The sequence below is a fragment of the Leucoraja erinacea genome, chromosome 30 (assembly GCF_028641065.1).
Source record: "Leucoraja erinacea ecotype New England chromosome 30, Leri_hhj_1, whole genome shotgun sequence".
Taxonomy (NCBI): Eukaryota; Metazoa; Chordata; class Chondrichthyes; order Rajiformes; family Rajidae; genus Leucoraja; species Leucoraja erinaceus.
This window is the reverse complement of record NC_073406.1, coordinates 7,142,338-7,159,988: the sequence shown is the minus strand read 5'-3', so window position 1 is coordinate 7,159,988 and position 17,651 is coordinate 7,142,338. Positions and strand designations below refer to the sequence as shown.

The 17,651-nt window shown below is 47.7% G+C and overlaps 1 protein-coding gene across 4 annotated transcripts in view; it reads left to right on the top strand.

Moving 5' to 3' along the window:
• The window catches only part of LOC129711591 (chromodomain-helicase-DNA-binding protein 5-like), a 70,251-nt gene extending 55,472 nt beyond the window's left edge, over positions 1-14,779 (top strand). For 3 of the 4 annotated variants that reach the window (XM_055659328.1, XM_055659329.1, XM_055659326.1), the window contains 8 exons: positions 739-877; positions 2,108-2,254; positions 2,948-3,056; positions 4,267-4,399; positions 6,215-6,410; positions 10,609-10,769; positions 11,072-11,198; positions 12,217-14,779. In XM_055659328.1, coding sequence (XP_055515303.1) covers positions 739-877; positions 2,108-2,254; positions 2,948-3,056; positions 4,267-4,399; positions 6,215-6,410; positions 10,609-10,769; positions 11,072-11,198; positions 12,217-12,335 — 1,131 coding nt within the window. In that variant the 3' untranslated portion in view covers positions 12,336-14,779. The remainder of the gene's footprint in view (positions 1-738; positions 878-2,107; positions 2,255-2,947; positions 3,057-4,266; positions 4,400-6,214; positions 6,411-10,608; positions 10,770-11,071; positions 11,199-12,216) is intronic. The other variant, XM_055659327.1, reaches the window with a different exon arrangement.
• Positions 14,780-17,651: the final 2,872 nt, after the last annotated feature.

Genomic DNA, 17,651 nt, shown 5'->3' with positions numbered 1-17,651 from the left:
TGAGTTTGTGGAATTCTCTGCCTCAGAGGGTGGTGGAGGGGCCGGTTCTCTGGATACTTTCAAGAGAGAGCTAGATTCAAGATTCAAGATTCAAGATAGATTTAATTGTCACGTGTGCCTGATGGCACAGTGAAATGAATTTCCATACAGCCATACAATAAAAATCAACAGGACACAACACACTATAGGGTTTGACATAAAACATTCCCACACAGCAGAATCAAAGTTCCCCACTGTGTGGGAAGGCACCAAAGTCAGTCTCTTCCTCCACTATTCCCCGTGGTCAGATCTAGATAGGGCTCTTAAAGATAGCGGAGTCAGGGGATATGGGGAGAAGGGGCACTGATTGGGGACGATCAGCCATGTTCACATTGAATGGCGGTGCTGGCTCGAAGGGCCGAATGGCCTACTCCTGCACCTATTGCCTATGGTCTATCATTCATTCTGAAACATGGGCAGATCACTGAGCTGTGGAAAGAGATCTCACCACGAACTTCACCAATGGGGCAAGGTTCAAAATACAACAGGTTTTATGGCATGAAGGGTGGAACGCAGAATTAGGCAGGAGTGGGTCACTGACAGAGGCACGGGACAGGTAGGTTCCCCCAAGGGGAGGGGTCAGCTGGGGGCTAGAGTCAGGGATTCCCCAGGGGGAGAGGTGAGGGGTCGTATTGGGGGGGGGAGGGGCTGTGTCCAGTGCAGCACTGATGTGTTATCCTAATGTTTACCCTGTGGCAGGTTCCCAGTGGAGAGAGAGCTGTTCCAGCCGGTGAGGACCCGCAGGAAGCGGAGAGCAAGAAGCAATTGAGCGAAGCCGGAGCAGAGGAGAGGGGCGAGTTGGAGCTGCTGGAACAGGCGGCACCGCCACAGCCCAAAGGTGCGGCCAGGGGTGGTGCTGACAGTGGGCTGTCGGGCACCCGGACCCTCCTCCCCCCCCCCCCCCCCCCCCCCCCCTCCCTGTCCGGCATTCCTCCCCCCCCCCCCCCCCCCCCCCACCCTACTTCCCCTTCTCCCCCCCCCCCCCTACTACACACCCCCCCCCCCCCCCCCCCCCTCTGCTCCCGGCACCAGCAGCACACCCAAAGGTGCGGGTGGAGGTGGTGCTGAGGAAGGGGTGAAGGGCGCCTGGTCCCATGCTCCCCTCCTCTCGCCAACCTCGCTCCCCTCCTCTCGCCCCCCCCATCCCGCCACACCTACCCTGCACCTCCTCCCTTCACCCCTTCCAGATGTGGTTCAACTGGTTGAGCAGAGAGAAGAATATCAGAGCGCAGAATACAGTGTTGTTGTATTGCAGTTACGGAGAGAAAGTCCAAGGTCCGCTTGGCGGTAGGTTGGAAGATCAGGACTACACCCCAGCTTATGGGAGGATTTTTGGATGAGCGTTAAACTTGATCAGTTGCATCTCATCCCCGTGACTTGCAGCCTCTGTGCAGGCAGCCGTGTGTGTGTGTGAGTGTGAGGGAGTGCAGCTGACCCTCAGGACCAGGGTGCCAGGGTCAGGCCCCATGGGGTAGGCCATAGAAACATAGAAAATAGGTTCAAGAGTAGGCCACTCGGCCTTTCGAGCTAGCACTGCCCTTCGATATGATCATGGCTGATCATCCAAAATATCCCGGCTTTTGTCCCCCGTACCCCTTGATCCCCTTAGCTAAATCTAACTCTCTCTTGAAACCCCCACTGTGGCAGAGAATTCCACAGATTCACAACTCTGGGTTAAAAGGTTTATCCTCATCTCAGTCTTAAATGTCCTTAATCTTAAACTGTGCCCCTGGTTCTGGACTCTCCCAACATCAGGAAAATGTTACCTGGTTCTCCCCTGTCCAATTCTCTAAGAATGTTATATGTTTCTACAAGATATCTTCTCATCCTTCTAAATTCCAGTGAATACAAGCCCAGTCGACCCACTCTTTCATCATACATTTGTCCCGCCATCCCAGGAATTAACCAGGACTTAACCTGGTGTTGCTGGTCCCTGCCACTTGGTCCATGGCCAGGGAGAGACTGTCTCTGGCATCACGACTCTACCTGTGATGGTTCTGCTGCTGCTGGGCTGCAGACGGCGGGAGGTGATCGTTGCCGGGAGAGGTTTAACCCGACTTTCCTTCAGCAGCCGAGGACACGACTGAGGACAAAGAGGTCGCAGAGAGTCTGCAGAACGGAGAACTGGCAAAGGAGGTGAAGGAGGAAGAGGCCAGGAAGGATCAGTCTGGCAAAGGGAAGTTTATGTTCAACATCGCTGACGGGGGTTTCACAGGTACCGGACCCTGCCCGCCTGGTCTATAAACCCCACGGATCCCCACTGCCCAGTCTAGAAACCCGCAGTCCCCTCCCGCCCCATGCACCCACCCACCTGGTCTATAAACCCCACCCTCCCACAGATTCCATCGCCTGGTCTATAAACCCCACCACCCCGCTGCCCCCGTTTCTGTGACGTGAACAGTGAGGAAGAACAAGATTAATTCTCTCATCACGTCTCCTGCCTCCCTCAGCTGCCGCAGTGCTGGTGGACCTCCCCTCCCCTCACTCCCTCACTCCTACCCTAACCTGTATCCACCTATCTCTCGCCAGGCTGTGTCCCTCCCCCACCTCTCTTCCAACTCTCTCCCTCATACTACAATCAGTCTGAAGAAGAGTCTCGACCTGAAATGTCGTCAGTCCATTCCCTCCACAGATGCTGCCTGACCCACTGAGTTCCTCCAGTGCTTTGTGTTTTGAACCAGATTCGTTATCTCGTCACGTCCCTGCCTCCCTGAGCCCGGGTCAGTTCAGGTGTAACCCCCCCCCCCCCCACTCCTCCCACCCCGCGCTTCCCGCCGGGAACGTTTCTCGGGAGCGCGAGGGTTCAGAGATGGGTGACGGAGCCGGGGTCTCCGTTACATCAGCGCTGGGCTCGGAGCCTGCACGGGTCGTCGCTGCAAGGTAACCACTTTGCCTTTTGCTTTGATAGAACTGCACACGCTTTGGCAGAATGAAGAGCGAGCTGCCGTCTCTTCCGGAAAGATCTACGATATCTGGCACAGGAGGCACGACTACTGGCTGCTGGCTGGCATCGTTGCGTATCCTCTTCCTGACCCTGGGGAGGGGTGGTGGGGAGGGGGGGGGGATCAGGGCACCGGGAGCCTCACCGAGAGGAGGATTCAGAGCTGCCGTGGGGACTCGTGGTCACAGGCTGACGTTGGGCTTGCACTATGGACATTCCATGCTCCATCAGAAACCCGTCCTAAAATCTTCCAGCTTCATCACTTTATCTCATCCTCTCTTCTTCCTTCTCCTTCAATACAACCTCTCAACCCAGACACACTGCAAGCGGAGCTGTCATCGTTACTCACCTTCCATTCACGCCACTGAAAGACACTTGGACAGTACATGGATAGGAAAGTCTTAGAGGAAAATGGGCAAAACTTGGGCAAATGGGTCTAGCTTAGAAGTGGCATCTTGGTCAGTACGCAAGGGTTGGGCCGAAGGGCAGTTTCTGTGTTGTATGACTCTCCCTGGAAGATTTCAGCTCTTCACACTTGTTTGCTCTTTTTCCTCCTGTTGAATCCTTCCTGCAGTTTGTAATGTCCTGGCAAATGTTCCTGTACATTTCCCGGTGCCTGTATAATCCTCTTCGAGAAATGAAGACCAAAGCCCTTCAAGAAGATGAGTCTAAAGCTCTTGAGACTTGTCTCGACCCGAAACGCCGGCCATTCCTTCTCTCGAGGGATGCTGCCTGTCCCGCTGAGTTGCTCCACTATTTTGTGTCTACCTTCGATTTAGACCAGCATTTACAGTTTTTTCCGAGACGCATCTTCTCACCTAGATGAATTACTTCCTTATTTTTCATGAAAAACTGGAACATGCACAGGGAGCTGGTGTGAAACAGCAAATGTCACATTTGTGCATTAAAGCCAAGTAGCAAAGGCATTTTCTGTGTTGAACACGTGCAGAATTTGCTATGGGACTTTTTAATGGGAAAATCACGAGGGCGATTTCAAGCAAAGTGCTCCGTTAACTCAGCCACTAGACACGAGTGAATCGGAACTGTTGTAGACTATATCAACATTTAAGAAACAGTAAGACAGGTAGATGGATGGGACAGGTTTAGAGGGATATGGGCCAAACATGGGCAGGTGGGACTAGCGTAGCAGGGGCAAGTTGGGCCGAAGAGCCTGTTTCCACGCTGTATGACTCTATAGCTTATCCGTTCGTCTTGAGTCTCGTGCAAGCACCTCGTCTTACCCCGGTCATTCCCCACGTTCTGCTTTTCTTAACGTTTCTGTGCAGCCATGGGTACGCTCGGTGGCAGGACATCCAAAACGACCCCAGATACACCATCATCAATGAACCTTTCAAGGCCGAGATGAACAAGGGCAACTTCCTGGAAATGAAGAACAAATTCCTCGCCAGGAGGTTCAAGGTAAATCAGCCGTGGGCCCCAGCAGCTGCTACGTTTTATTATTCATTATTTTTTAGACCGGGGCAGTTTTTTATTGCACATCCCTCCTTGGTCCATTTTGGAGCGAGCATGTGGGAGTTGCCTGCAGTGGTGGGTCCACGGGGGAGGGGGATGGGGGCAGGGTGGGACCGCTCCCCCCGCAGGGCATTGATGTACAGATATCTGCTGCTTCAGTGGTGATCATCACTGATGATCAGGTTGTTCACTGCTGACATTGTACATTGGACACAAGGGGCAGCTTCCACTCTCACTGGGAAGGAGTCAGTGATTCCTGGAATTCCTGGCTGGAAAATAACACTAAACCCCATCATCCTAGTTTTTAGTTTTTTGTAGAGGTACAGCATGGAAACAGGCCCTTCAGCCCTCCAGGCCCCACATTGACCATTCATCATCCATACTCTAATTCCATGTTAACCCAATTTTACATCCTCCACGCTAGCGGCAATTTATTGAAGCCAATTAACCTGAAAATCCGCATCAATGGAATGTGGGAGGACACCTGGGCACCCGGCGGAAACCCCACGTGGTCACAATGAGAATGTGCAGATTCTGTACAGAGAGCATCTGTAGTCAGGATTGAACCTGGGTCTCTAGTGCGTGAGGCAGTAGCTCTACTGCTGCACAATTGTAGTGCCGCAAGTTCTTGGTGTCTGTCACAGACGGGTGTCTTGAAGTCAGTGATTTTCATGCATGGCTCAACACTTGGGCTGGGGTGGAAAATATACGTGCTGTAAGGTACCGTGCTGATGGCACCTGGGGTGGCAACTTCACGTCTAAGTACTGGGGTCTCAACCAAACTGGTGGCAGTCTGAGATCTCTCTCTGCCCCTGCTTCCTTGCCACTCCTCCCCTCCCCCCCCCCCCCCCCCCCCCCCAATCCCCTTTGCCCCCCCCCCCCTCTGAGATGCACACATGCTGTGGTTGTGCACGCCTGTGAACAGGATCTATTTCCAGTTGCATTAGAGTCAAGGGCTTGTGCGGTCGATGTGACATGTAGATCCAGAGCAGCCGTGTGGGAACACATTGGGCACTAACCCCCTCCCGCTTTCTCAGGAATGTTCAAGTCCCTGGGCACATATCGAAAAGCTGGAAATCTTCCCATATTTATCCCGTAACCCACAGTTAAATTATCTGGTTGTTATTTGTTTGCAATGTCAAGGTTAGTGGCCGTGTGTTCTACATTTACTAACTCTGGGACTCTGTGTCTGTGAAGGATGATTCAGTTCTTCATTCATCAGTTTTTTGCTCCTCTCCCACCATTCCCCGTGCCCCCTCCTTCCCCTGTCCCACTTGACCCTTGTACCCTCCACTTCCCTCCTGCACGATACTCCTGGTATCTGAAGAAGGGTTTCGGCCCAAAACGTTGCCTATTTCCTTCGCTCCATAGATGCTGCTGCACCCGCTGAGTGGAGTTTTTGTGTACCTTCGATTTTCCAGCATCTGCAGTTCCCTCTTAAACTCCTGGTAAGTGCCCTGGATCAGAAGCCCTGCCCCGCTCCCCCACCCTCTGTGTATAAGAAGGAACTGCAGATGCTGGAAAATCAAAGGTAGACAAAAATGCTGGAGAAACCTTTGCTCCATAGATGCTGTTGCCCCCCCACCCTCTGTCCTCCTCCCCTTTGCTTTGTTTATCACTGATGGACCTCGTTGGGATGTTGGTGAGACCCTGGGTCAGTGGTGGGTGGGTGGGGATGGAGGGAATGTCGCTGACCATTTACACTGATTCCCCTCTCTCCCCTCACCCCCCCCCCTCCTGTCTCCTTTTTGCCAACATCAGCTCCTGGAGCAGGCCCTGGTGATCGAAGAGCAACTGCGGAGAGCTGCGTACCTCAACATGACCCAGGACCCCAACCATCCCGCCATGGCTCTCAACGCCCGCTTTGCCGAGGTGGAATGCTTGGCCGAGAGTCACCAGCACCTCTCCAAGGAGTCTCTGGCCGGCAACAAGCCCGCCAATGCCGTGCTGCACAAAGGTTTGTCACATGATCTCGGGCATCCCCTCCCATCCACCTCCCGTCTCCATAGTGACCACTCAGACAGGTCCTGGACATCGTAGAGATTGAAAGATAAGAGAATAGTTTCAGCACCACTGGCCCCGCACTATCTTGTAAAAATTGTTTCTTTTTTTTTAGCGAATCTGCTAATAAATTCAGCTTTTTTGTAATTAAGTGCCTCTGGTGTAATTGTGATCTTCATTTGTTTTTGGATAAACCAAGTACTCGATGCATCAGAGGTGTGTGCTGACAAGTCTGACAGTCAGGCCAAGCCTGAGACAAGCTGCCTCTACCTGTCCGCAGGTTCCAGGTACAGAAGATGCTTCTCAGTGGAGTGATGGGCTGGGTCGGGGAGGGGGTGATGAAAGTTATCAAGTAGTTTTAAGGCTTTGGGGGCTTTGTTGTATCGGCCTCGGTCGGGTGTGATTCAGTGAGGATTGACCTGCAATGTATTACCTACCTATGTTTGTACCTGCTCTGGCAGCGTTTAATGGGACAGGAGACACAACGGACTTCAGATGCTGGAACCCTGAGCGAAACACAAAATGCTGGAGGAACTCAGCGAGTCAGGCAGCATCTGTGGAAGGAATGGCCAATGTTTCAGTTCAGGACACTTCTTCAGACCCAAATCGCTGTCAATCCATTCCCTCTGCAGATGCTGCCTGAGCTGCTGAGTTCCCCCAGCAATGAGAGCTGGACTGCTGGGTCCATCGAGCTTGGACCACACTAACTCTAAAGCTTGGATCACCACACCTCCGTGAATGGCACTGGGTCGTCATTGACCAACTCCACCTGCAGGGGGAGCAGCTGGTTCACTCCTGTTTGGAATTATTTATGGTGGAAATTCGACAATAAGCAAAATAAATCTCCTAAAGTGGGTTTGTTTAAGCTGGAAGGCCCGTGGACTGCGGTCTTCACACCTCGCTGTTGAATGGATAAATCACAGTGAGCGCCTCTGGATGAATCAGAGACCTGATCAACACTCATCATTGAGCTGACCACCAGGGGGCAGATGTGGGCTGCATTGAAACTGCTGTGTGTGAGGCACAATGTCTTGCTGGAATTGTACCACACACATACTATACCAGTGCCTAGGGACGGTGGTCCTGTGTGGCACAAGGAATATAACCTGTACGACACTTTGTTATCTACCTTCCTGTGTGAAATCTCTCCCCTTCACGGGAGTCATGGTCATTTGTACCAAAATAGAACAATGATGCAGAATGTTACTGTTATGCTCCAAAAAATGCCTCATCATTGTCGCTCCTCCCTCTATTGATCAAACTGCAGCCTGAGAATCTGTGCAACGGCTGCTATTCCCAACGCAGTTAATATTCGACTTTGCCTCCCTCCACTGACCCCTTTTTCTCAGCAACATCATCCAGAAACGCTGTAAATTTCTTTAGCTCTGGGCATCACATTGCTTTACCTGCCCACTGCCCCTCAACCCCATCACCGCCTCATTACTGGGCTCTTTGCTGATGCAGAACGGCACGTCCTCTCTCCCACTGCTCTCTGATGCTGAGCTGGCTGGTACAAAGCCAAGCATCATTTTTGGCCCCAGACTCCACTTTGGATTCACTTCCACCGCCCTTGTAACATTACCCAGCTCTCGCCTCATCTCAGCTGCAGAAACCTTCACCCAAGTCCTTCCTGTCTCTACAATTGACCATTAAATCTTCTGCTAGTCAGACTCCCATCTCCATAAACTTGAGTTCGACCAAATTTCTGCCCCCAGCCATTTGCTCCACTCCCTTGCATTAGAGAAAAGCTCCGGTTTAAAATCGGGATTGTTTCCACATTGTTCCTGAGTCTCACCCACCCCATCTCCGTGGTCTCAATACACCAGGCTGAGAACTCTGCACTATCGAGCTCTTGCAATCCATTGGAGTTTGTACCTTTGGTTACTGAGGTTTGTAACTCTGGAATTTCTTGCACTAACTCTTGCCCCATAAAATGACCCCTTTCAGCAAGCTCAGCCATCTTTCCTGCCGTGAACTTTGTGGATTTAGTTTGATAATGCTCCTGTAAGCCACCTCTATGTTTTATTACGATAAAAGTGTTGTGTAAGTTGTTATTTGGGGGGGTGTATATGGGGATAATACATTTTCTATTACAATGCACAAAAGTAATATTCTCCTTGTTCTGTGAAATAGAGGCCTAATGTAAATGTTGTATATCACACATCACTAGCTAGATCCCTTGAACTGTGCAGCACTGAAGATAGCCATCTAACCTCATGTATCTGTTCCCATTCCCCTTTTTTCTTCCCAACTCCCATGGATTTTGCCCTTGTACTAATTTGCACTGTTGTTTTCTGCAAGTTATTGATTTGACTTCCGCCTGTTCAGGTCAGTATATTCCAAAACCTGTTATATAAATGTAAAAACTGCTCACCTTTCATTTGGACCTTAAATCTGAGCCCTCTGCTCACCAACTCTCTCGTGATTGGAAATAGTTTGTGTCTTTTCAAAGCCCTTCACGATTCTGAGCGCAGGTATTATTGTATCTCTCTGATAAGCAGAGCTGGCGACGGAGAATACATACTTCCCATGTTGCAGTCCTGGTAGTAAAACACTTTTTGTAAGCACCAAATGATTCCTCTTGCACCATGCTATCTATGGAAGACGGAGCAGGAGCGTGTTTAACCCGTGTAGAACTCATAAACCTGGACCCTGTTGACTGCTGATGCTATTCTCTGCTGCATTTTTAGATTGGATCGTAGAAGTCAATGCGATGCAATTGAAAGATGATCTGTACGTATTCAGTTTGAAGAGTAATGAGTTAGGCCAGCTATCTTCTTCCCACCAACCTCCCTTACTGTGCTCTCAATGCCTCTCTGTCTGAATCCTGTCCCCGAGGCACAGAAATAATGAACTAGCTGGAACAGAATCACTGAGAAGGCAGGAAAAAACTGAATGCACCCCCTTGTTCCTGGGCCTGGGGTGAGGGGGACAGCTGAACTGTCGGTGAGAAGTCAAAACAGCAATTCCTGGAAATCTGAAATACAAGCAGATTTTCCAGCTTTGTTTATTTTAGAAGTGGGATGGGAATGGAAGCGAGTTTTATCCTCTCCCCCTTCCCTCCTTTCCCTCCGACCAAGATTTTTATAATTGTGTTTAAGAAGGAGCTGCAGATGCTGGAAAATCGAACGTACACACAAAATGCTGGAGAAACTCAGCGGGTGCAGCAGCATCTATGGAGCGAAGGAAATAGGCAACGTTTCGTCCCGAAACGTTGCCTATTTCCTTCGCTCCATAGATGCTGCTGCACCCGCTGAGTTTCTCCAGCATTTTTGTGTACCTTTTTATAATTGTGGTTAAGTTAAGCAAACTGAGGTTGTACCTGGAACAGCTCAGGTTAAAACCACTGATCTGAAGAGATTGTGTCCCTTCACCCCCCAAGGCAGCCAGCTCTCCCCTGCAGCTCGGCAATGAAGGGCAGCTGTGTCCGAACGCTAATCTTGGGGTTGGAAGTCCTCGGCGAGATTGAATTTTATTGGCTGCTCAAATTAGCCGAGAAGCAGCTTTCTCAAGCCTTTTCCCTTCCCGGGTTCCAGTGCAGGTGAGGCGTCTGTCTCTTCAGAGGTTGGTTAAGAAACATGTTGACGTGAGACTAGAGTTAGAGGCGCAGACTAGGGAAAGTCCGTCCTTTAGAGAACAGTGTGTGGTTACAACTTTATGCTCACTCTCCCTCATGCCAGATCCTTAGCTTTTTCTCTAAATTTAATTTCACAGACTTTTGTTTTAGGACCTAAACTCCTCGAGAAACATACGCAGTGCCCCTGTGAGCTCTACACAGCAGCTGGATAGCAGAATGTTGGCTATTCTATGATTCATTCTGCACAATCTATCATTTCTTCAGTCCACACACAAAGATTAAGACTCACAACGGGGAAGCAGCAGAACTGAGTCCATCTAAAGGCAAGTTGCCGAGCATAATATTAGAGCCAAGTTGGACAGAGGATAAGGGCGTAGATAGTCTGTGAGTAGCAGCAGGGTTATTGGTGGCTGCAGTTGCTGCTCCTGTCACCACCTCCCTCCTGACTATGGCCCTGCTTGGTGTGCGCTGTTACTGTGATGGATAGAGCCACAGCCTTGCTGTTGCTGGCGTGTGTCCCCTGCTGAAACCCTGGCCCTGAGCACCTTGCCCTTTCTCTGCTTCTTGTTTGTTCCAGTCCTGAATCAGCTGGAGGAGCTGCTGAGTGACATGAAGGCAGACGTGACCAGGTTGCCCAACATGTTGTCGCGGGTCCCGCCGGTCGCTGCGAGGCTACAGATGTCCGAGCGAAGCATCCTAAGTCAACTTGCCAACCGGGGCACCGAGCCCCAGCAGCAGGTGAGGGAGCGGATGTTCTGTGGCATTATTATGGTGCAAACTCTCTTTTTATTAATAAGAAAGGTATTTCCTCCTGTGGTGTTACCGGAACCATGAGGGCAGGTACAGTAAAGCTCCTTGTTTGTGGAGGGCGAGTGTGTTTACACTGGGTGATGTGAGCGATGCAAAGCACAAATGGCCTGTGTCTGTGACACTTGGTCAATGCCTTCAGACAAGTAGGGGGAATCTGATGGTTAATGTTGTGATCCACTCTGCGATTGATTTCCTGGTTAATTTTTGTTCAAACACACCATGTCTTGCAGCCGTTCCCACAGGGCCAGTACGGAGCAGCACAGATGTACAGTAACAACTTTGGGCCCAGCTTCCGGGGGCCGGGCACAGGAGCACTCGTCAACTACAACCAGATGCCACTGGGTCCCTACATCAGTGGTAGGTGCTAGACATACAGAATCTTGTGTCGAAATTCTACAACTACAAATCTGTAAAGTAAGGGCTTACTTGTATTAGTGAATGTGACGATGAGGCATCTCATGGCCCATGTCTCGGAACTACATGAAATTATGCACAGATTTGGATAAAATATAATTGTGAAGGAAGTAATAACTCGTCAGTGCAAAAGTTGCACATTTATTAATTAAACTAATTAGAAAATGAAATCGAAAAAGTGCCATTACCTTTATTCCTTGGAAACCTTGTAATTGTTTTGATGTAATGAGGAGGCAGCCATGATCCCAGGGTCCTCGCTGCCTAGCGACCATAAAACAAAGCGCGGGATTGATCGATTTGCATCCAACCTCAATGTCAAACGTGCATTGATTGGACAATTACTACTCGAAAAATTTGAGCTTTTTCTCATATTTCTTAAAAATGTGCAGTTTGACGAGTTTCAGGTGTGATTTATATAATATTTTTACACATAATGTTAAACATTTAGGTAGTTCCGTGAGTTGAGTCACGAACCTGAACAAAAAAGCTCCTCGGCCCGCAGCCTATGTGCGGAGAATCAGGATAATCCGGGCAGAAATCTCACTGGCCTCTTGGACACCGATCTAGATTAATTGATTGTCCCGAGGGAACTTTAGGATTACACACCATGGTAAATGCAGCTCCTTTGAGCCAAATAATGAATAAAACTAAACGTCGCTGGTGAAATAGTGCGCTGTAAACCCCAGAGGCTATCCTGCCTGGCTATGATGCCTGCTTCCTTTGGCTCTGTGTCTTTAGCTACCAAAGTGCCACCTGAAATTCCTCCACATGCATCTCTTGTCCCCACATCAAGATGCTCCTCAGAAACTCTTTAACCAAAGAGATTGGACATAAAGTCTGACCCTGTTCGTTTGTTATGGAACAGAGAAAAACCACGGAAAGCTTCATTAAGTGAAAGGCACTGTAGAAATTATATGGGGGGGGGAAGAAAATATACTAAATGAATTCTATTTGTTTGCAGCAACCACAAATATTTCTGCTGTGAGTGTACAGGATAAAAGGCACTTGTCAGAAGGATTGAAAGAACTGGAAGGAGAAAGGAAAGATAAAGTCAGTGATGTAATCTGCATCGAAGATTGACAACAAGTCCCCAGGATCAGCTCGGGCTGACAGCAGTTACAGGCACCACGCTCCTGGCCATCACTAAACATTCTTTGGACACATCAAGTGTTTTTGCCTGGGGAGAGGGTGGTGGGTGAGCAGGTGGGGAGTGCTGTGCTCACTTGTACATATTTGCACTTACTTTGCACGCTCATGGAAGGCTGTTCCTGTTGCATTGAGTGTTGTTTCAGGGAGAAGAACGCCAGAGGATAGGGACAAGAAAAACACCCTCCCAACCAGAACATGGAAAGTCTGGAGCGGATTCTCCAGATCCTGCTCAGCGTCTTATCCCTTCTCACCATCATTAATACCCACTACCTTCCATGGTGTACAGTCCCTAAACTACCTCCCCCCCCAGCTACAGTGTACTCTTCCTAACCCCATCCTTCCTCTAATGGCCCACTAGTGTTCTGCCCCCAACCAAAGTATTATGACCCTAACCCACCCCACATACGCCCAAAGGTGTATGAACCAGCCCAGTATAATCTGCCATAAATAACTACCACTGTCAATACACCATCCTGGGTCCCAGAGGACCCCAGCCAGAACTCCCCATGCTCCCTTGAATACCCTGGATTCCTGTGAAAAGAGGCACAAGTCGTGCATTGGTTTGGGGCCACTTGGGGACGGGATACGCGACTCCGGTAACCTGCATTCCAGATAGGAAGCCCACAGCTTGGATGTTGTACACTGGGCCTAGTTCAGCCTGCTTTGGAACAAAGAACACATCTCCTTGTTCTGCTTCAGGGTTCAATGTTCTCAACAGCTCTCCCGTATTCACAAGGCAGAGCCTTCACTTCCCCCCATGCGGCATCCCTATTGAAGTATTTTGAGGTTCTGGAACCAATTAGTGCCATTGGACTATCTTGTAGTTTTACCACACACTCCTTATACAAGTGCTCTGTCCAGTCGGTCTCGTATGTTACTGATAATCTGGAGGTATTTGTCTGGAATTATCTTGGATTAGCCAGTTGCAACTCTGTGCAGTGCAGAGATTCAGCTACTAATTAGAGAAATCTTGGTCATGCCTCCAGGTGGCAAGAGTTTGGGCAAGACCAGGACTGAACTCAGCAATAAGTCTCCCCCAGTCACTGTTGATGTCAAGGACAATAAATGGTCTAAGGTTCAGGCTCCAGTGGGCTGTCCAGGACCCTGGCGTTCGTCTTTCCTTAACCCACCGTCCTAGAACTCAACTATCCTGGCGCCACGGAACCCACAACCTGGTCAGACGTCAGGAGAGAGGGGGGAAGAATCCCAAATCTCATTGCTATTGTTAATCACTCTTCCTGGTGAATGTTTGTATGAAACTCCTGGTGCAATTTTTTTTATGCCAAATGTCAAATTTAGTTGGTTTATTATACTCGTGGAGAGACTTGAATATTGGGATTTCAGTCACCGTTTGCAACTAAATTATATAAATTGGGGTGAAGTGCCACACAGTCCATCCCTCCCTTGTTATCTTTCCTTTTATCCTCAGTATGTTAAGATCACTGCAGAAATAGAAACCTTCCTATTCACACTGTTCTTCGTTCTCTCTTTCCTGCTTCCCTCCCATCCATGCTTTCATTTGCCTCTTTTCTCCTTACTAGCCTCCTTTGTGAATGTACTAATTGTTCTGGGTGCTTAAAGTCAATGTCCTTCATTTTTCACCCAGTGCCCAGATGTCATGGGCTAGTGCTGGTGATGTGTCTGGCCCAGGAATGGGAGGGAGAAAGCTGTCCTAAAGCTGTATCTGATCCAAGGCAATGGTCCAGAACAGCACTGCACAAGGACCATTCTAGTTCTAGTAGTAACTGAAAATCAGCAAAGCAAGACAAAATCATCAACCTTGTTTACTAGACACTGCCCAATCATAGTTATGCTAACTCTTGGAAAATGTCAATTTCTCTGCAAATTCATTTCAGATTTCTTAAGCCAATTAATTAAGCCTCTGGGCTGATGTGAAATTGGAAACATGCTGGCAACCAGACACAAGAATCTGGAGTTATAAATTCCAATTAGAGGTTATACTTCTACATTTTGCCACATTCTCCTTTGCCAATAGTTCAGCCCTGCTTCCCCTACTATCTCCATTCCAATGGAAGGCTGTTGGTTTGAGGGCAACTTGATAAAGCATCTTTTTGCTTAAGTGTTTTGTTATAAATGGCAGGTATTGTACTGTTCACTTAATACCTGGGAGACCTATTGAGAGAAATTCCTGCCATTTGCACATACCTGTTCCAATCCCAGTGTTTTAACTTGTTTATTTTTTTTTTTAAACTACCTTGTCAGTTGTTATTGTATTTTCCAATTCTGTGTACAGAATATTACTGCTGTTCTACTTGATTAATAAGCTATTTGGTAAGAAAGTCTCTCTAAAATTGAAAGGCTTTAAGTTGACTGTATAGACTCGAAGTGCATCTTAATACAGTCCCTAAAAACAATATGACTATGTGCTCCTTTCTCGTTCATCTAATCCTCTGCATCAGTTGAAACTGACGCTAGTGTGTGTTCAATGATTACTTAGAGCTGTAAACCAAGATGTTTCCCCATTGCTGGTTTGTTGGGGAAAACTGGTGTGTTCTGCTGATGAGTCATTTGGGTCACACTGCGAGCTAGAGTGAGGGGAAAGAGGTGAAGGGGATTGCAACGGCACAAGGATTCACTCTGTGCAGCATACGTGGGCGAGACGATGCCAAACCAATCAGATGGGATGGGGACTGGGAGGAATGGTTACAATAAACTGGCCTTAAAACCTCAAATCTGAAAATCAGAGGAGTATCAAAGCAGCACTTTTTCATGAGACCTACACACTTTCTCAATAGGTTGTGGATACTGAGGGACACTCAGATATGTTTTTTTGAAAAGTTCTCACCAAGCTTGGATGCTCAATAACATTAAAGCCCATATGTCACAGAAAGAGACGTATTTGATTCAAAACTGGCCGTGGAACAGGAAGCAAAGGGTTATGGTTGATGAGTGCTTTTTGTGACCAAGACTGTTCCCAGTGATGTTCCACAGGACTTGTGTTTGGTTCCTTCTGTTTGTTATTCATAATCTGCACTTAAATGTATGATGGATGGATACGTTTGCAGAAGATACAAACATTGTCCATTTGGTTGATAGTGAGCAGCAGAGCTTTAAACTGATGTAGTCAACTGGTCAATGAGAATACATATTGGGCAGTTGGATTTAGGATAGTGTTAAGAAAATACACAATAACTGCTGAGAAACACAGGAATCATCCATTTTATGTCCACAGAAACTTAAAGGCAGGAGGACGTCAAATAGTAAGTAAAAAGGCACAAGATGCTTTTTGCTCATTAGCTGAGACAATGAAAAGAAATAAGGTTATAGTACAGTCATTCTGGGAGAGGTTTTTTTTTTTAAGAACAGAGCGCTGAGTGGGGATTTAAGAGTGTAAAATTGAAGGGTGTGGTTAAAGTAATTAAAAAAGGCTGTTTCTGTAGCACAGGTGTAAAATCCAGGTGGCAAGGATTAATTGGGATTAAAGGGAATTAATGATCCTGTTACTTGACCATTCCCCTCATTTGCTTGCGTCTCTACACATTTGTTTTCCTTCATGTATCCATCAATTTCCCAAATAACAAGTTATTTTACCTTTAAAAGCAATTTATGGTGGATGTGGAGGAAAATAGAGCACATGGAGGAAGCTACACCTGCACAAAGTGTGGGCACTGTGTGTGTGTCAAGGTCGGGTTTGAGCCCAGGTTTTTTGCCCTATGAGGTGGCAACACTATTTGCTGTGCCAGTGCCACCCTGTTTAGGCAGGGAAAATCATGGAATGCATTAGATTCTCCCAGTTACACAATTATGTTTTAATCTCACAGCTACACTTTCTCGTACATCAGGAAATGAGATCAGTAACGCAAAAAGCCCTGGTCCTTTTCAGAGGGTGTTGCAAGAAAAACTGCACATTCTCCTTGTATCTGCTGTTTTTGTTTGGTCCAGACCTCCAGTGCTTGGAGATCACAATGGTCGTCTACAACCTGGGCTTGAGATCAGACATTCACTTCCACGCCATTCTTTCCTCTAAAACCTCTCCTGCGTGGCTTTCCTTTCCCTACACCTGCAATTATTGCAGATGGCAATTAAAACACCACCCCTTAAACAACAGCCAACTCCATTTGGGAAAAACACTGCCAGTGTGATGGCTTCCCTGGTGGCCAGCTGCAATGCCGATGAGGACAGGCCAGGAAAGACATTTAGTTTCACATCGATCTTCAAGTTGTGGGAAGCTGGTAAAGAATTTGCCATTGATTTGAACTCCCATTCACTATTCAAACCTCTCTGCTGGAAAAAAAGAGACAGGTGCTGCCTGACCCACTGAGTTACTCCAACACTTTGTATTTTTTTCTTGTAAACCAACATCTGCAGTTCCTTCTTTCTACAATCTATGCTGGAGGAATTAAATGTTGGACAGGTTGGTGCTCGATGTGATTAAATAGCTGACAATGTGAAATAATGTACTTTGATCAGAAGGATGAAGTGATTATTGTATGGCACAATTTTGCAGCGTGTCAAGAACATGGGGATCCGAGATAGTGTATGCTCAGCCTACAAAGATGGCAGATCCAGTTGAGAAACCTGGAAAAGGAACCTTAACTCCCAATGATGATAGTGCAAAACTAAGTGGTTGTACTGAACCTTCACATCTTGCTGGTTATGTTGAGTATGAAATTCAATTGTGCCATCAATTCTGTTAAGGATATTAGGCCTTGGTTTGGAAGGCATTAGAATGATATCAGAAACTAAATATAGAGATAAACTGGTGAAGTAGTTGTTTTCCTCAGCACACTAACAGCCCGCTATGCCAATGGTTACTGTACCATTTAAACTTATTCTTCTCATTTACTCCATTGCCACATTATCACTGGTTCCACTGTACACCTTTCTTTGTAGATTTTGCTCTCCCTCAGCAGCACACATTTTTGTGCAGATTTGTATTGGCCAACTTAAACTTGTTAAACATTGATTTTCTGCAAATGATGTTTACGTCCTTTGTTGCTAGTTACATTCTCAAACTTTGTTAGATTTCCCATGTAGGAGTCATACTGACGCTGCCTAATTATGTTATGATTTTCGAATTGCTATATCACAGCATCCTTAATGGTTTTACCACATTTTGCCAGCAAGAGATTCCAGACTAATGTGTCTATCGTAACCTATTGCGGATTCTTAAACAATAATGATACATTTGGTGCCTTCTAATCTGCTGGGAATTTTGGAATATCATTAATGCTGCATTCACCATCTCTGCAGCTGCCCTTATTCTGACCTTGGAATGGAAGCCAT